General features: G+C 38.7%; 1 protein-coding gene across 1 annotated transcript; it reads left to right on the forward strand.

Moving 5' to 3' along the window:
- Window positions 1-80: 80 nt before the first annotated feature.
- Window positions 81-19,724, forward strand: LOC121964174 (occludin). The gene is made up of 9 exons (XM_088077570.1): window positions 81-354; window positions 5,794-6,403; window positions 8,248-8,439; window positions 9,134-9,301; window positions 14,008-14,171; window positions 15,893-16,105; window positions 16,750-16,921; window positions 17,904-17,945; window positions 18,228-19,724. The coding sequence occupies exons 2-9, from the start codon at window positions 5,813-5,815 to the stop codon at window positions 18,324-18,326; spliced, it is 1,641 nt and encodes a 546-aa protein (XP_087933696.1). The 5' UTR covers window positions 81-354; window positions 5,794-5,812; the 3' UTR covers window positions 18,327-19,724.
- Window positions 19,725-20,469: the final 745 nt, after the last annotated feature.

Here is a 20,469-nt window from a genome sequence, read left to right on the forward strand (position 1 = left end):
GTCTGGGTGCTGTAACCGGAGAAAGCCCGACCTCTGGCGGTTGATTCTCGGGGGTGTAGCGGTGTTGTGCGGTGGGCCTCATCACAGCGGACAGGCGGGACAAAACACTTGCTCAGAGGCTGGACTGTGTGAGGACAGTTGTCTTTGTCTCCGCCCGGGACAGCAGCCTAAAGCGGAGTCCTGACTTTTAGCCTCAGGTTTACTCAGATGTTATTATAACCTAAATACAGTTCAATTTTCTGACGGACGTATATTTTTTCTCAACTGTTCAAACTTTCAGAGGAAGGAGCGTTTGACAGGAAACAGGGACTGGCGTGTGTGTGTGTGTGCGCATTCCTCCTCAGCTTTACTCAGGTAAGAAAACGTGAAGTGTAACAGTTTAAGGTGATTTTAAAAGCAGTTAGTATGGTTATTCTATCACATTCAAGTCAAAATAATGTGTTTTTGTCAAGTTGTTCAGTGTCGCTGCCGTTAAAGTGTACGGGTGAGGACAGCACTGGTAATTTGTAACAGGTGGGGCTCACCGTCCTGTTTCCCAATCACGTACCGTTAGTTAGCTAGCAATGTCACGGAGTTAGCTAAACTACAGTTTGGTATTGATCACAACGGAGTCAGTCAAAACGATTAAAATCAGAACTTTTACGGGGAAAAAAAAAAAAAAAAAACACATCAAGGAAAATGTATCTTCATAACGGTAACGCTTGCCTATATTAACGTAAGCTAATATGTAATCTGAAGCCAAGGGTTGAAGAAGTAACGTTACTCAGATTTTACAACAGTGAGAAATTTCTTCGTTATGAAAGTCTTGCATTCAAAATGGTATTACAGTCAAAATAATTTTGCATAAGTATTATATATTCTATAAATTATATAAGTATAATCAGTGGTGGACGAGGTAAGTTACCTGATAGCCACAGTCATGTAAAAGTACACACATCTTACCAAAAACTGTCTTTGATTGAAGTTAAAGTCAACTATGAAGATAATATAAATCATGCTTATATCAAGAGCAGCTTGATCTGTAATTTCACACGATAATTTATGTAGTGATTCAATTGTATAATTATAATTTGAATCTGCAAAGTAACTAATATTGTCAGATAAATGTAATACAGTAATAAGTACAATATTGACTTCCAAACTGTAGTGAGGTAGAAGTATGTGGCACAAGTATAAAAGTTAATTCAGCAAATTCTTACATTTGGTAAGCTGGAAACATCAAATGTTTGGCATTTTTGCTTGACAAAATATTTATTTTTATTACTATTGCAGCTCTTTGCTTGACAAATATTTTAAGCATTAATCACAGCAACTTTAATTGAGTCCAAAAAGCTGTGCCTGTAATTTCTGGTTCTGTGAGGCTAGCATTGCTGTCAAATGCGCCCTTCATAATATTTCTACTTAATTACTTTAAGAAAAGTGCAACATTTCGATCTCAAGAAAGAAAAAATTTGACTCAAACATTTTAAAGCCTTTTATTCTTCTACATGTGATGAAGAGCCAGTTTGGGCTCAAAATGATGTACCTGATGGTGATGTGAGGACTTGGGATGTAGAACTTGTTATTTGGTCCTCTGTGTAATTTTATGGCTTGCAAAAGGCTTAAGCCTCAGGTTTATCTCTTGCTAGTTCATCAATCAATATTACAAACTGCAGCAGAAAATAAACTGTAAAACTTGTCCGTCACAAGTATAAGTCCTGCTTTCAAAACAATGCTTAAGTAAAAGTAATGTTACATTAGTATTGTAAGTATTGAATATAATTAAAATACCACAACATAAGTAGGCTAACATTACTCTTTATGAAGAATGACCCATTTCAGAATAATATCTATCTCTAGAATATAGGTATTGATGCATTAATGGAATTAACATGTAATCACCGCCAATGATGGAGCTGCTAAATACAGGGCTAATTTTGACAGTAAGTACAATGTTGGCTTTCAAAATTTTGTGGAGTAGAAATATAAAGTACAATGGAAATGCTCAGGCTAAATACAGTTACCTCAAAATTGTACTTAAGAACGCTACTTGAGTAAATGTACTTAGTTACATTGCACCACTGACCCAAGCCAAACTGTAATCAATACCAAAAAAGTAACCTCACTACCAAAAATCACAGCAGGTTCACAAACTGCAATCTGTTCACTGTGATGTTGTCTGTTGATGATGCTGAAGCTGAGTTTACATAATTAACTGATAGTGAACACAGGACCAAAGCATTTGGGACACACGGGATACTTCCTCACGTTTCATCCATAAGTGTAACCCAAATATTTACACTAGTAACTGCAAGTTTTTCTGGTTAAATTACTTCACAGTTTCTACCCTTTTTTTTGCTTTTGTGTTATAAAGTGCCAAGTTACCTAATGACCTATTAGTTATGCTAAGTTGCCAGATTAATAGGTGCACTCAGTTGAAAGTAGCCTAATGTAGTCCAATACAGAAGCCCAGTAATAAATCCTACCTTCATGGGGAAGGGTAGAATAAAATACAACTTCCAGAGTGGAAAAGTGTTTAGCTTACCAAAACCTATAAGCAGCACAAGACCATCCAACATATAGCCCTAAAACAAACACCACTGAAGTATGAAACAGAGATTACAAGTTAAAAAATATATAGAAAATACTTAAAACAAGCATAAAAGAATACACACTGGATGACATTTTTGTCCAGGTCTTGTATTTATTCAACGTTTAGTCACACTTCACTGATAAAGCTCAGATGGAAAAAATATTTGAAACCTCCAGCTAAGCCACTATCTCCAAAAGGACAGTGAAAATGATTCAGCATCTCTCTAAAACAGTCCTTGTATTAATGTGCATCCATTTTAGACAGGTATACAAAAATATCTGCAACTGAATGCATAGCAACCTGTTTATGTCCACAAGTTTTATTGAGTTTTTGTCATGGCCCAGGAGGTTTTTCAGTGGGGATTGTTTGGGCAGGGAGCCTTGGCTGACTCCTGTGTGTATGCCAGTGGGTCCCAGCCTACATTGGGCAGGGGCCTAATTGTTTTTGACAGATGTGAGACATGTGACTGTATGACTGGAATTCCATTATCAGCAGCAGATGATAGAGTCTCTGTGTTGTAGAGGAGCTCAGGCTGCTGCTGGTGGGTGTCTGACCTGACCTGTGACTGTGGTCCAAACGCTGTGCTTTCTGCCCAGCATGAAAATGAGATTTGTGAGCCAGTTTTAGACAAACACCACTGTAGTACTACTACTACTACTACTACTACTACTGCCACTCTACTGCAGCTTCTGTAATTCTTACTGCTGCTGCCACAGTACTATTTTACAGTTCTAGGTAAAAATACACTGCACTATATTCACGGAAGTGGGGGTTTAAAAGTAAAAGGCATTGTCAATCAATCTGCCTGTTAATTTTTGACTAATTAATGAATGTTTTGGTCATTATAATGTCAAAATGTCACCAAATGTTGTATTTTGTCCAACTGCCCATCTAAAACCTTATTTATATAGTTATTCCGTTTACTTCAAAGCTAGCAAGTAATATCTTTTGAGAAGTTGGAACCATCAAATGTATGGCATTTTTTCCCCTAACGAATGATTTAAACCATTAACCATTGCAGCTCTAACTGAATCCAAAGACATGCACCTGTAATTTCAGCCCTACCATAAATTTAAACAAGTGTCAAATGCTCCCTTTAGAAAATTACTACTTTATTACATTAAATAAAAACAATGCTTAGACTTGAAAATTTGAAAGCCTCTGATTTCTCTGCACCTGACTAAGAGTCAATTTGGGCTCAAAATGTAGTAATTTTCCTAGTGTAATATAGCTGAAACGGGACTGAATTGTGTTGTGTGTCCCTCATAGGTAGAATTTAAAGGTGTATGGTGCTTAGTGTAATTTCATTGCTCGGAAATGTCTTTAGCCTCTGATTATTTCCTGCCAGTTATCGATATAATCAAACATTGACTGCAGTAGAAATAAAAATAAGAACCGCTGGCTTAAGAGACAACCTGTTGATCAACAATAAAAGACACCTGACACCGCTGGGCACAACATCCACCTGTCCTCCCCGCATTCTGTGTCCTTCTCCTGCCTCACTCCTCGCAGGAACAGCACAGAGGAGCCCTTGTTTGATCCTCCCTGGACAGTGCCCCAATTTTCTTTTTTCCCCTTTTTTTTTTTTTACCCAGACTCCATGGCAACACTGTTCCTGTGACGAGCAGCCTTGACTTTTGCCCCTCCAGCTCCCAAAACAAAGGCAAGAAGTTATGGAGGGAGGGAAAAAAGTGGGGGAGGAGAGTTGGGGGACAGGGGGAGCTGTGAGGGATGAAGGATATGGAGGAATGAAGGAGGGAATAATGGGAAGGTGTCTGGGATGGAGGCTCCGAGGCGAGACCTCTTCTGCAGTGTGTGCCAGAGTCCCATAAAGAGAGGAGAGTTATTACTGGAGACTGTGGGCAGTGCCAGGGACTGTCTGTCCATATCTCTGTGTTTCTAACAAATTCTGTTACCTTCCTTATAAGGTCTGAGCAAGATGAAGATGAAATAGATTTATTTTTTTGTAGTAGATTTAGAAAAACACTTATTTTTAAAGGTAGAGAAAAATGTTCCAAGAACTCTGTGTTTCTAATGATCAAAATTATATATTTTAAATTATTTTGCACAGTTATTATAATTTTTCAAGCAATTCTTTCAGGTCATTTGCTTTGAAAAAAATTTGCTCATGTCTTCCAATGTTGTTGAAAGAAATCGATCCAGCGTGCTCAGATTTAACACATTTAAGGAAGACGGTGCACTTTGCAAATACTCCTTGACAATTAATTAACAAAAGCTTAAAAAAAAGTGATAAAGGGCTGCAAAGGACATTTATTTTCATTAGCAATTAAGTTGATCATTTTCTCGATAAAAGATTTGCTCAACTAGCAGATCTAAAGTAAAAGATAATAGTGTCGGAAAACACATGAGGCCCGCAGCACAATATTATCACAATACTTAAGGAATGATACAATATAATTGCAATTTTAAATGTTTTGCAACTGTTTTTTGTAAGGCTGAGATTAGAATTGACAAAAAAGGTAAAGGCATTAATGGTTTCTTTTTTGGTCCGTACAGTAACTTTGCTCTGCTGTTTACATGCCTTTTCACTCAAACATGTAGGCAGCCCCCTCCCTGTCGGGCTTCATGTAGAAGAATGGGCATTGTTAAGTTGTATATGCTGTCGCCTTGGATATCTCTGAAAGATTTGTAACCAGAAAAAAAATAGCTAGAGGGCTTGATGTGAAACATTCAAAGTGTGGCTGGACATTGTGGGTGCTGCAGTGAGACTCCTACAGCCTGTGAAAAGGCAAAAAGGAAAGTATTGTTTGGCTGCGCTCCTTGTCCTGGTACCGACATCTCCACACTGACTTTGCTGGTTCAGAGACCTTGAATCTTAAGGTCATTCTGCTAATATTTGTAGTTTTTGTTAACATGGGAAAGAATGTCAGATTTATTAAGTTATAAGTGATAAACTCTCTTCTGCCCTAACCTAATTTACTCAACCTGGCAGAAAGACAAAATTGTACCAACAAGTCTTGCTTATGCCCTCCTAAATCCAACTCCCTTGGAAATGGTAAAACATTTACACTGTTCTGTTACTAACTCTCATTACCACAGACAGTCACGCCTAACTGTCCTGTATCTCCACGTAGCATTATTCAGCATATGAGTGCTGCTGAAAAATAGAGCCGAACAGCTCTTCCTTGCTTTGTGCAGTACACTTTGCTCTCTCTTGACTATCCACAAACTATTTTTGTTTTGGGTTTTTTTGTTCACAGTTTGGGACATCTTTGAGAAATGTTTGACAAGCAGCACTACGAGAGTCCACCCGTCTATAGTCCTCCTTTCAGCTCGCCATCCAACAACGGCTTTGGTCCTCCAGGCAGCTTCCATGCCCCTCAGAGCGATTACAACGCATATCCACCTCCGCCGGGATCTTACTACATTGAGGACAAACCACAGCACTTCTACAAATGGCTGTCACCTCCAGGGATCATCAAGGCCATGATGGCTACGGTGATCGTGTTGTGTGTGGCGATATTTGCCTGCGTGGCCTCCACTCTCATGTGGGACATGCAGTATGGAATGGGAATGGGAATGGGCTATGGTAGCGGATACGGCATGGGCAGCTACGGCTCAGGATATGGTGGTTACGGAGGGTATGGAGGTTATGGGGGAGGTTATGGGGGAAGTTACGGCAGCGGGTATGGCTATGGCTCCTACATTTCACCTTACTCAGCCAAAACTACCATGATTGCCATGGCAGCCATTAACTTTATTGGAGCACTGGCCTTCTTCATCACCAGCTTCTCTAAATCACACACTGTTCGCAGTCGGAAGTTCTTTCTGGCCCTCATGATAGCCAGCATCATCATGGCTGTCCTGCAGGTAAAACTCACACATTCTATGGTTCTCTAACGTTTGTGTTGTTTCACTTCTCTGTTGTTTAAAGACTCTCCAGTCAATTTGTATGGAGGAAACAGTGGCGGATAAAGTATCTGAAAGCCATGCTTGAGTGAAAGTACCGATATCTTGCTAGAAAATGACTTTGGTAGATGTTAAAGTCACCAATAAGAATATTACTTCAGAAAAAGTATAAAAGTAAATGATTTTTGCTGTACTTAAGTATCAGAAGTAATTGAATTCTATTAAATGTACTAAAATATGTAAAGTAAAAGTACAAGTAAATGCTGTAAATGAAAAAGCTCAGAATTTTGATAATTATTAAGTTTACTTCTCTGTAACATACACAAACTTACAATGGAAACTTTAAAAATGAACGTACATAATACTTGAACACTTGTTTTTTCCTCCCTTCTTTCTGTATTTTGTATTAAGTAACTAAAATGCTTCTGGGAAATGTAGTGGAGTAAAAGTAACAAAGTATTATTACTTGGTTACAGCACTTACCTGGGATGGAAACATGAAATCTGACACTTGTAGCCTAAACTAGTGGTTCCCAACTGGTCCAGCCTTAGTCATTAATAAAGGTCCACACATTAGCTAAATTATCACATATTCAATTTTATTTCACAAAATGTAAACAACACATTGGCTTAGAACACATAGAAATAACACTTAAGAATAAATATAAATGACACTTTAAAATAGAATAAAAGCTCTTTTCTGGAAATTCACTGTGCTTCAAAAAGAAAGTTTTGTTGTTATTTTATTACAAACTTTACACGTTCACAAGCCACTTGCGGTCCATTCAGAATGGACCTGCAACCTACTTTTAGACTGCAACCCACCATTTGGAAACCAATGGCCTAAACTATGACATAAACCTTAAATTGTGGACAAAATATGCTGTCCCCTCTTGCTCCATGACAAATTTCTTATTAAAAAAACTAAAATGAAGAACAATACACCTAAATTATTGCTGTGAGGGACAATAAAGCTAAATGATAGGCACATGACATTAGCAACATTACATTAGCATTTTCTTGCTGAAGCATCTTATTTTCATGTCTAATATTTGGAGTTTCCCATCTCACATTCCAACAAACACTGAAAACTATTTTAAACGCCTATCTCTGTTATGAATGGTATTTAAGTGTGCATGTTTTTGATAACCCTGAATACCAGAAGTCTAATCTGAAACAGGACTCTGTGCACACAGTTTAACTCTGTTCAGAGCCCACTTTTGTACTCACTGGGTTGGTTAAAGACTTGTTCATACAGATGTTTGTTCAAGAGGATCTTTTTGCTACTTAGTATACAGTATAATAATACTAAAGATAAAAAAATTGGAAGGCACTAGTCTTTCTGGGATCCTGTCTGTTGATTTTATGTTAACGTGCATACACGTTTCGCTTTTTACTTTTGCGTACAAGGGCTTTTTTTCTCACGCTCTCAGATATTTTTAGAAAAAATTGTATTTTCTTTAACGTGTAGGGATGTTAAACTTTATTTCCATTCAACACCATAACAAATATCCAAAAAAAAATTTCAACTGAGTAAGCTCACACAAAGAATTATTACAGGCAGACTAGAAAGCACTAGACAACTGCTGAAATAAAATGTCTTGTTGTACTCTACCCTTTGCACTTAAAGGATGTTCGGAGAGTTCCTGGGACGATATGTTCTCTGATGAATATGGGTCATCATCACATGATATGACAGTGTCATATTTTAACTGATCAGTGAGGAGCACTGATAAAGTCTTTTCATTGAGAGACTGACAGATTTTCTAATTGTAAAAATCAATGTGACTATCAATGTTTTTCCAGGGCATCATTAGCATTGTCTACATTGTTGGGGTGAACCCCATGGCCCAGGGCTCCTCCAGTATGATGTACAATCCAATGCTTATGATGTGCCAGAACCTCTACCAGACCAGCTACTCACAGATGGGAGGAGTGGGAGGCTTCCCCATGTACAACCAGTATCTCTACCACTACTGCTTTGTTGATCCACAGGAGGTAAGTAGACATTTGTAGATATCAGGTGTTGAGTCAATATTGACTCTCTTTGGGATAATTTCAAGTTGATGTAGTAGTCTCACAATGGCCTTTATTTGAGTACTTATGAAATGATCTTATATTGATTAGGCTATCCTTGTTGGAGTTGTAACTGTAAAGGCTTCTGCGTAATATATTTTGTGTGTAGTAAAAGCCCAAAACCCATATATACCGTATATTCAATGTACAATGATATAAATCAAAGAAATGCAGCTAGTCCTCACATTTTAGGAACTGAATGTTAAGCATGTTTTGTTACTTGATGGCTTAAAAATTCATTTTGAGGATTTCTTTTGTATTCATAAACTAATCAGTTAATTCACAAATGGTATCAGCACCAACATGAATGTAATTGAAATACTTCAGTCTAACTTGGGCATTATACACACATCTGTTTATGAGAATTTCGTTGTTTATAATGTAGCAAAAGTGAGATAAATCCAGAGTCACAAAGAATATAATCGCCTACTACTATCAGCCCTGTACTGTTTGTAATTTGTTATCCTGAAGAATTTGTTGCATTTTTGGATACATGACAACAATGATGTTGCATGTGTAATTGTGTACTTTTTGTACCCGGACAATCTAGTTTTATTTTATATCTTATCTCCTTGAGTACTTTTAAGATGTTATTCTCATGGTCTTGCTTTTCTAGGGAGTTGCCATGGTGTGTGGATTCCTGGTTGTCATCGCATTCAGTGTTGCAGCTTTCTTTGCACACAAAACAAGAGGAAAGATCTGGCGCTACGGGAAACCAAACATCTACTGGGATGAACCTTTGGTTGGCGGGAAGGCCTCAGAGGGCAGAGATGTGGAGGAATGGGTAAGAGACAATAGGACAGTAGTCACAGTTTAATAAGACAGGGTTTGCATGGGATTTAGAAAGAAAAATAAAATTTCCGACCCTAACTGACCCTCAGTGTGTGCATGCACAGTTTGCAGTCAAATGAACAGGGTCACAGAGAGTTTAAATCCAGCCTAAGGAAAGTTGATGGAATACAGTGTTCACTGGCGGATTTGATTAGAAGATGAAATGATCAACTACAGTGTTTTTTCTGCATCAAAGGCTCTGCCACCAAAACTGATGCATGACATATGCTTTTCCAACACTGTAACCAAATTTGCTTTGTGGTAAATTAGTTTCCGTCCATTTTTTTGCAATGCGAAGTAGTTAAAAAGGTTGGTCAGTGCGGTTGTCATCTTGCTCAGGTAGTCATCATTTATAAAGATAGTTAAGGTGATAGTGGTGATGCAGATGCAGTAAATAGCCAAGCTTAGACTTTGCATGTCCCTGGGGTTGGTTCTCCAACCGTTATGCTATTTCTGACACAATACATCCAGATGTTCAGTTCAAATTTCTCATGTTTTCATCGACAGTTTTAATGAGTTGAGAGTCCAAAAGGAGTGTCAAATGGAGATCTTTATGAGTTTATAGGATCCAGCAGGGGAACGCTCACACTACTGCAACACTGTTTCCTCCAACTGAGTCACTTTGTTCAGGGTCAGGGCTGATAACAGTCAGTGATTGTTTGCTCATGGTCTCCTACCTGGTTTCACTCTGAGTAATCATTAACCAGCTGAGAAGATAGTGAGCAGGGAGGCGGTTTCTACAGAGCCTGCCTGTGGGTTTTTAAATGTCAACATCACATTCGTCACATGACATTGTTACCTGAGATATGGGTTGATTATTGACTTGACCTGCCACTTTTCAAATTATGCCTGTTTCATGTTGTGAATGACAGTGAATTAACATAAACAAAATGCAGGTTTGAATGTTTAATTGATGATCATGAACAGCACTAGGGTAGTCTGTTTGGGGCAGACAGTCTGGAGAGTCTGTAATCTAGGTTTGAAATACCAATAAATCTGCATACTTTTTTGTAAGCATTTTTTGCATTGTTTCGCATCTTAAAATATTTCCTTTCTGCTTCTATATACTATAGTCAGCATCCTCCACAACACATTATGTCAACATCTAGTGTTTGTTCAAACATTATGCAGGGGAGTGTCAAGAACACAAATCTGTACATGCAGGCACATGGCATAGAGTCAATACATGACAATTGCATGTGAAAGAAATACCAACAAATAGAGGACAAATAAGCAGAATTCCTTAAAGTAGGCTAATAAACTAAATATTACTAGTTGACCCCTTAACCTCACATCCACCCTCCCATGTGGCCATGCTAACTGCCAGTTTGAAGTCCAGCATTCAAACCTTATTTGAGTGGAGTGCTAATTGTTTTGTTTCAATATGTATGTACACTTAAGGACTCAAGAGTAAGAGCTCAGCTCTGATATTTGACCAAATTTGTCAGTGAGGAATGCAGAAAGGGCTGTGATTCACACCTTATCTCCTGCACTGACAGACACAGTGTTGTAATGGATTGCATTGAGCTGTTTGTTTTTGAAAGTAGTGGTTGTCATTGTCGAGAATATGGCATCATGCATGCAGAGGTGTACAGGCAGAGCAGAGTAGACGAGACAAGCCCAGAGTGAATCCTATGACTAGCACTAGTGTCTGATAATGGAGCCATGCTTACTGATGTCATCGGACTTACTGTAGGTACAGTATCTGTACACTGCTACTGCGAAGTAAGAGACATGCTTTGGATGAGTGAGACTGGGGAAAAGGGCAAAGGATTTCCAAAGATGTATCTTAGATGATGGCTGTCATTACAATCAGATCATTATTTATTCAGGATAGTGAGTCTCAAAGATTAAAATGTAGGTCATGGAAAATATCTGACTTTTGCTCCGTAAAGACTTTCTTGTCAGTAAAAACAGGTCAGGTTAGTTAGCGTGGCAGAATTGACCCCTTGTCCTCATTTGTTCCACACTGCAGTTATTATTTTCCTCTGTTGCTGCGATACCTGCGTACTGTTATCTGTGCCACAAAATGAGTCATCGGGCTTGTTTGGCCCCTTTAAGCACAAGGCCAGTGACAGTCTAAGGCTGTGGTTGGTCTGAGATTGAACCCATCTCTGTTGCTGAGCTTGGGGAGGCCTGGCATGCTCTGATGACCTCACACACTTGCCTCATTCAGCTCGTCCGGGGTGGGGGGGTGGGTGGGGGTGGGGGGTTGCATTGTGTCTGCTGCATGAGGTCATCAGAGTCGCTTTCTGCAGGGTTGTCTGTGTGCTGGAAACACTGGAGTGCTGCACAGATGTAGAGTGAAAGTAAGAGTGTAGTGAGAGTAATATTGTATTTAGAAGCAAATTTAAAGTGGCATCCCTTGACTAACTCATAGTTCATCGTTTGCTACTTTAAGAATGTTTTATTACTCTTCATGGTGGACTTGTGTACGGTGGGGCTGAGCGATTTGCGGAGAAAAAATATTTATTCAAAATTTTATATTTAGTTAAAAATCTGTTTTTTTTTCTTTGCAGAATAAATTAAGGTGAGCAGTGGTTATCTACATAATCTTAAAGAAAAAATATTTCTAAAATAAAAAATATAAATATGTTAATATGAAAAGTGATCAAATCAAACATTGCTTGTCATCAAGGATTTTTTTCTCAAGACATGGTGAAAAAGAATCTAATAGGTAAACATTATTAGTTAACCTGCTTAGCTACAGCTGACTTTATGTGGCAGTTGTGCTCACAGATGTTGCAGTTTGCGGTTGACGTGTGGCTCTTTTGGTTGGAAAATTTCAGCATTCACTGTATTTGCTCTTTTAAATATGTCAGTCACTTTTGCTGTAAATGCATTCTCACTAGTTTGGCAAAGCACAAATGCAACATCTTTGGTGAAGCACATTCCTCCAATTAAAAGTGTTTTTTAGTATTCAAGTAGACATTTCTACCCTTTTCAGTCATGTCTCACCTTGCTCCTGCTCTGCTTCTATTCCTTCTTCTATCAAACGTGCACTTCTCCCTCACTTTGCATGCCTGTCTGCTTTGCTCCTTCTCCCCTCATCAGCATCCACAACTTCATCTCTCTCTCTGTGTCTCTCTCCATCTATGCCTTTATGCTTTTCTACACGGGGTACAGGACTCTCAGACACTCTTACAGTGCTCACACATGCTGCTCATGGTCCAGCAGCTGCTGTGCTGCACACTGAGAGGGCATTGTTGGGATTCTTACATTTAGTGCACTCTTCAAAGGGGATTCTTCTGCAGCTGCAAGAAGGGCAACTATCCCCCACCCAGGCACCCCACCCAACATGATTATTGTTTTTTGGGGGCTAGGCTGATGCTCCTGCACTGTGAGGAATTCAGGAGATTATTCTGTAATGTAAAACCAAAGTAAGCAGGAGGGTGGATGTTTTTAGGGTTAAATAAAGTTGGGAAATAGTACATTTAACCCTTCTATGAGCCAGACAGATGATGAAATACATTATAGACAAGTACATTAAATATTAATGCCTTCTTGTGCAGGTGCAGTAGATTTTAGATGTCTTAATTCAGAAGAGCACAATCCTGCACTTTGGTCTGCACAGCTTTGATGTTTTTGCAGGAATAAGCATTTTCAAAAGTAACATCACAACCACTTTCAGTACTACTTTGTGTACTAAGGCAGATACTATGTGCCTCCTCAATTTAACCTGAATACTTACTTATACAAGAAGATATTTTACTTTTTGTCTCCTCTTTACTGTGTTCAGGTGCTTCATGTCTGTGCTTCATGTCTGTGTTGCAACATTTGAAAAAAAGCCAAGGGGTTTCTACTAATTTAGAGTCATTTAGCCTTCCAGGTAGCAGAGAAACCGTAATACCTGTTTAAAATTTAGACTTTTCTGCTTCGTGTAGAGGTTGTGTGAAAGGCATCCAATGATTAATTCATTTACTGGACCCAGTGGAAGTGGAAGAAACAGTGACCACTCCTGAGGGCTTCATTGTGAGGAATTCCCTTCATGCAGACCATCTGAGCTCACAGGAAGGACTCGAAAATACAGATGAAGGCAAATTTATTTACATGACAGACCTTTTGTTTGAAGAAAGAAAGGAGGAGCACATCCGTTCCAGGTGTTTAAGAAGACATAAGACAATAGAAAGAAAGTAAAGTAACAAAGTAACACTTGATTTATTGCCAGATATTTTCGGTGTATATATTTCATCCCTTTGACTATTCTTTTAGGTCATAAGGTTATCAGAAACAAACTTGAGCAAATACTAAAAACAAGAGACCATCTATCCAGCAATGAGTTGTATCCAGTGTTGAGTTTATTTTACAATTACCCTTAAGTCATCCTTTGTTTTTGTTCTCTTGACCTTTTCAAGCATGGTGAACAAAACGGATAACCCTCATTTTGTTGAGGAGTTGGACCGTGCTGTCCAATTACATGCCTGACTGCTCTTTCAAACTTTAATCACTAATTATCGTACTTCTTTTCCTGGTGTTGAGATAGCTTTTCTTTTCTCCTCAAGTCAAAACCTAAGGAAAAGAGGAGAAAAATAATGGTTTCTTTAACAGGATGTCAGTCATAAAATGAGTCTGTAGCGTGTCTGGGTCTTTGTTAGTGCCTTAAGTTGTTTGTTTGTGTTTGCTGAGTCTGTTCCTTTTGTTTTTTCCTGCCTGCTGTAGGTGAACAATGTGGAGGAAAGCCGCAGTGTTCAAGACGCCCCTACCCTGCTGGTGTCAGAGAAGGGAGCTGGGCTGCTCAACGCCTCAGCAAACAGTGTCATCTCCTTCCCCCCAGCCAAGGTGGACAGCAGCTCCTATAATGAGGACACCTACGACATAAACGAGTGGGTAAACCTTTATTCTGAGCTCCCCTTTCAGCTCAGAACCAAAAGCTCCATGAATAAATGAGACCAAATATGTTTGGCTAGTTTAAATATTTCTGAACACTTTCTTAAAGTCACTGTAAAACAGAATTTAGAGTGTCTTCATCCTCTGTAACAGATTTCCAAGTGAAACTAAATATCCAGGCACCATTTGGTTATTTTAGGGATTTAAATAAATGATCCCTTGATTCGGTCACTCAAAAGTAGCCTCGTCAGGAGATCAGGGGAAAGAGTATGGGGGACAAATGAGAAAAACAAAGCTCTTTTTTAAATGTAAACAAAGATTTGACATGGAAACACACACCTCTGACCCATGATATCACTCTGCTTGCCTCTAGGAACAACAACAAGTGTAGTTATATATAATGAGAAGGATCAGCCAGTTGCCAAAAATCTCATTTGATTGGATAAATGTACATATACACCCTGAAGTTCAACATGAGTCATCAAAAATATTTGTTGTTTTACAGGAAGAGAAAATAGGTTCATAATAAGAAAAGGATATTCATAACATATCAAGAGATGTGTTACCAAATGAGAGCTCAATAAGAGAATTAATTTTCTATTGAGAAAATAGCTGCAACATTTGACTATGTGCATCGCAATGCAAAGATTCCACATAAAGAATGAATCTCCGAGCATGTGACTCACACAAGCAATATCTAATCACTGCTCTGTTTTAAAGCCCATGAAAACATACGAGCTCTGTGTGTTCGACCTTTGAGCTCTTGTCGGATTAACTCTCTCTTGTTTTTTCCACGTTCATTGAAATCTCTGAGGAAGGGAAAAGGCAGAGTATTTGTGAACGAATGTATTTGCTTTTCTTCAAAGCTAGAGAAGATTTCTCCAGTACCTTGTTTTTGTTTGGATGAATGACCTTAAGGCTGTAGTGTTTGTGTCTGTGTGTTTGATGAAAAGTACTTGCTCTTCACAGTTTTTTAATATCTCAGTACCTTTAATTCTGGCTTGGAATTAAATATACAAATATGCTCTGAATGACCTAGTACGGGAGAATTTATTGGTAATGTTCGTGGACACTAGGACAAAATAATCAAATTTTACTTAGCAGGATTTAGATTCTGTTCAAAGTACAGAATATTATTATTTTGATGATTTTCTCTCCCACAAAGTAAGCATAGCTGGCGTTTTCATAAGCAGAAGAATGTCAGAGTGCTCTGTTGTTGACATAATGCAGTCTTTTTTGTAAGAACTTGTAATATCTGCACCGCTGGATTTGGATTCCTCTGCAAATCCCTACAAACCTACAAAATTGAGCATGTTTCCTCCTTGCCGTTATTAAAGAGCTGTACCTGCTTCCAGGTCACTGTGGGCCCTCCATATGGCGCAGAGTCAAATTGTAGGGTGTGAGCAAAAATAATCATTACAGGTTCAAGTGTTTACCTTCCTCCATATGGTATCTGTGTGGGCCATATCAGGTAATATTTGTTTTCTTTAGAGACCATCTGACATTAGATTTCGTGTTCCTTCCTCAGGAGTGGAAGATATAAAACATAAAGGCTTTCTTGAGGTTTTATTTTGAATAATGTGTGTTCCTAATACAATATCATGTTCCTAATGCTGTTCCTGTGAACAAGACTTTATCATAATTATTTATATTTCTAATGGTTTCAGTGATGGCCAGTCATTACAGATTTCTTGATGTTAATGTTGCTGTGCTCTAGATACTCAGAGAGGACCACCAGCAGACCATCAGAAGCCCATGGTGGAAGGACCAGCTCCAGCCCTTCGGAGGGGACCGGCGGGGGCCGCAAACCCTCAGCCAACAGGGGCAAGAGACGCAGACGTAACCCCGAGCTGGATGAGTCTCAGTATGAGACAGAGTACACCACAGGAGGAGAAACAGGCAATGAACTTGATGGAGAAGAGTGGGAGAGGTTAGAATGTACCATTTTATCTCTGTGCAGCTCATATATTCTCTGGATTAAAGATGGATATGTCTTTATCTAAAAACACAGAATGCAGTCGCTCCCTCAGGACCAGACCTACATTCTTTGATATAAAGGAACATCTGTAAGCTCAGCTTACATGAGAGTGACATGATTTGCAGAAAAATGAAGCTTAGATAAAAGTATGGAACAGTAGATAAACAAAAAGCTCAAAAAGCAAAGTGCTGAAACAGCTTCAGCCTGTATATGCTTCAGTCAGTCCAGGAGAGTAGTTAATCCTCTGAGGCATGCCAGTTCACATGGGCTGTACTCTGGAGGAGTAGTGAGAGAATTGGGTCAAAGGTACAAAACATGAGTCAATGTAGTTTACGAGAAAGCAGTTATATTTAATTGTGTCTCAATCCACCCGGAATAACACACCATTATTGAAACCAGCACTTACAGCGTGCTGCCTTAACCTGTAAACTGTGCTCCTGTGGTTCAGCATTAAAGCTGATAACCTCTGTGAAAGTTCTGAAACGTGTTATTCTTGTGCAGGAACATTGAAAGTGTTTTTTACGTATTTCTAGTGACTGATGCAGGTTCATCTCTGATGCTGATCCCTCTCCTCGCCCCTCCTTCTTCTCCTCCAGAGCTTACCCAGATATAACATCTGATGCTCAGCGTCAGGACTATAAGAGAGAGTTTGATGCCGACCTTAGGGAATACAAGCGCCTGTGTGCTGAGATGGATGACATTAACGACCAGTTGAACAAACTCAGCCGGCAGCTGGATACACTGGATGACACGTCCGCAAAATATCAGGTCAGATATACACAATGTTCAACTCCTAAACTCACGAGAAAGACATATATGAACCTAAATTACAGATGAGGAATGCAATACAGAAGACCATCCCCTTCCATTGTAATTCAAACAGCGGATGGAGATGAATGAAAAAGTCCCATCAATGAAGAAATTTAAATTCTTGTGTAGTTTATGAACACTGGAGAGCCTTAGTTGGCATCAAATACATATTCTAAAATATTTAATTTGAACAACACTGATCATAATAGGCAGATATAGATCCTCCTGCAAAAAGACTCTGCTGAATTGTTTTCTAGGCTTCAACCTTACAATTACCAAAATTAGGATTTACAGTTAACAGCTGAAGTATGCTGAAGTTTATGCCACTCCTGTAATCACATGTGGGCCTGCTGCTTCCTTCTTTCTTACACTTGATTTGTAATGTTTGTCTTAAGCCACCAAACAGGCAGAAACTCTGCATTAATAATAAAGACAAAAACAATATTAATTATTGAGTGATAGAAGGCTTGCAGTGTTGATCAGTCTGGAAGCAAATTGGCAACTTCGACAGTTAATAATCAGGCATCAGAAATCTTTTCATTTGCTAAAGTTTTGTGAACCATAAAAGCAAATTATACACACCCATAATGCTTGGCATTTGCACGATTAAGTTCTCAGTTGTTGACACTCTGCAATGGTTAGTTAAACCAAATCTCATATCCAACATATTTGACTTTGTGTTAGGTTGTTTTTGGAATATCTCAGTCTCCTCCCACCTGATACAATTCTTTATGGCAGCAAAGAGATGCAAGTACACATCAAACAGACTACCATAGAAAAACAAAACCAGACCAAGGATTGACCTCCCTGATCATGAAGGTCTTGAGTGCACAAAAAAAGATGTAAAATGGGAAAAGACAAGATTCCTTCAATGCTTCAATGCAATGTTTGTATGTGACACACAATCACAACAAATTATTTTTTATCCTTTTTTCCACAGGTTGTAGCTGAAGAATATAATCAGCTAAAGGATCTGAAGCGGGTGAGGATACATCTCTGAGGATAGTTATTATTCACCAAAACCCATAAAGACCTTATGAGAAATACTTATATTGCTGCAATTTGTGGAAGTACTAAGTACTGCTGATTTTGTTCTTAACATCAACTTTATTTATTCCTCTCTAAACATTTTCCTTGGCAGTCTATCATAGAGCTTGTAACACTTTTATTATACAGAAGAGCCAACATTTTCCCTGTTCTGTATCATCAAATTACATGTTTTGCATTATTAACTAACTCATCATGTGCTCTCTTTGCTCCTTAGACTTCAGACTACCAGTCAAAGAAGAAAGAGTGTCGCAGGCTGAGACACAAACTGTTCCACATCAAACGCATGGTGAAGGACTATGACAAGAGCCACTGATGAGCCCACTGAGTCCTGACGCCTCAGCTCTGGGGTCCACACAGAAAACACTCAAGGACACACAGGCCAAAATACACTCCAAAATACTACAAAGACTCTGTGACATGCCAAGACCAAAGTTACCTTTACCGAACCAACACACACACACACACACACACACACACACACACACACACACACACACACACACACAGAGGGAACATTATAATGATAAAAATGATCTTGTGTTTTCCTTCATTTTATCAATTGTGTATAATTTGGAAGAAATGGAAGCAGGGTGCTCAGCTGTAGCCACTTCCACAGCAAACACTGCCTTTTCTCTCAAAATTCTGCTCATTGTTCGCAGTGTTCAGTCACTTGTGAGGATCAGAGGGAGTGGTGTGGCACGAGAAAGTTTGTGCAAGAGTCAGCTGACCTTCAGTCACCTGTGATAACAGTGTGCTCAGTTTCTGTGGCTCTGATTGTTCTCCAACTTTTCTTTGTTTTATCTCCACAGATAAGAGGCGGAACACTATTGTAGAGAAGGTAGTAATGGGTGAGACGGGCTGCTGGAATTGTTAAATATGCAGTTTCTTTAACCCTTGGCATGGCGTTATCTTTGTCACAAATGAACTTTAGTTGTGCTTTTCTCATCTCCTGCATCAGTGTTCAGAACTAACCTCAGCGTCAGTAAGGTGAACTGCTCTCTGCCGGGAATGTGTTTTCACTGGCTTTTTCTATAAACTAAGACTTTCATACTGATTATTGTAGAGGCCGTGAGACCAAAAAGGAGACAAACTTACCAGTGAGATACATGCGGTATTGTTGTTTTGTAGATATTTTTTTCATGAATCCTGTTCATACTACATACCCAGAACAAAATTACAGTATCTGTCTCTTAGATTCAGCAGATATCCTAGCATTTATGATGACATTATCTGTTATTTGTACATACTAAAGACTTGTGTTTTGTAATCATTCAAAATGTGCTTAACCTATGCAAATGAGTAAAAACAAGACTATTTTTATATTTTTTATCATGCATGCTCCTCAACAAACTGGAAAACACTTTCTGTCACTGTGTATAAGCTGCGCTCATCTCTTCATTTGATTCTTTGCCAGTGAAAAGTGATCATCCGCTAATGTTTGTATTAATCCACTTCATGTGCAAGTGTTACGATCTAGTGTACATTATAAAATTGTTCAGACACCCTTTTGATTTGTTATGGGTTTGTATTTTTATGAGGAACATTGTTGTTATTTTACAAACCGTTTGCGAGCCATTTATTTTTGTAAGAATTTATTTTCTTTGATGCTATTCTAAGACCATTTTTTGTAACAGGTTACCTCCATAAGGTATGATGTCTAAAAAGTATTGAGTTGAAAAAATAATAAACATTTCTAAATTTATTAAAATAAGGTAAGCCTATCTCTTATAATTATTATTTTTTCAACTTATTCTGTGTTTTGCTGATCATGCTGGTTTATAGATGTCTGCAGCTTTGTGTATCTGCAGTGTTCGTCCAGCAGGGAGAGCAGGATGACTTCAGGAAAGTAATGATCCAGTCAGTCACTTCAAGGTAAGCTGCTGCTGCCCTCTTTTGGTAAACTTAAATAAAACCCTCTTACTTGAGCTTTTAAGCCCCAGTATTTGTATCTCCCAATTCCCAATCCCACACTAACTGTACCCATGATGTGTGTGTTTTTTATTGTCACTGTACACAGATTGTTACTACCAATCAAACTCTGCAAAGAGAAAGCAAAATAGAAATCTTTATATACTTATATTTTATGTCATATGTCATAGATCTTTCTGAGGCTGTTTCCCTACCATCTGCAATATATTTTATATTTTCTTCAGTTATGTGTTTTGCCTGTTTTCATTATACGTTCAGTGTTTCAGTCTCAATGAATCTATATATTAAACCTGGCACTGTAATTTACGTTTGTTGTGCTGACTGGAATACTGTAAACCTTGTGAAAACATTGCATCTTTCTAACTTTTTTCTGGTTTATGTTTCACGAGCACAGCTGTGCTGAGCTCCCCAAACCCCTTCACATTCTTTCCCCCTTGTCCTCTTCTCCTAGATCCGGATCTTAGTCCTCCAGAAGATGCAGCCTCTCCGACTCTCTCTCCCCTGGCAGCTGCACTGTAGTGGTGTCT

This window comes from Plectropomus leopardus, chromosome 5 (assembly GCF_026936395.1).
Source record: "Plectropomus leopardus strain MGB_pleo_1.0 chromosome 5, ASM2693639v1, whole genome shotgun sequence".
NCBI lineage: Eukaryota > Metazoa > Chordata > Actinopteri > Perciformes > Serranidae > Plectropomus > Plectropomus leopardus.

What these genes read in the sequence shown, in the direction of transcription:
- LOC121964174 (XM_088077570.1), top strand. Translation starts at nt 5,813, where the DNA reads ATGTTTGACAAGCAGCACTACGAGAGTCCACCCGTCTATAGTCCTCCT. An exon ending in GACACCTACGACATAAACGA is followed by an intron (nt 14,172 to 15,892) that starts GTGGGTAAACCT and finishes GCTGTGCTCTAG; the next exon opens with ATACTCAGAGAGGACCACCA. An exon ending in ACACGTCCGCAAAATATCAG is followed by an intron (nt 16,922 to 17,903) that starts GTCAGATATACA and finishes TTTTTTCCACAG; the next exon opens with GTTGTAGCTGAAGAATATAA.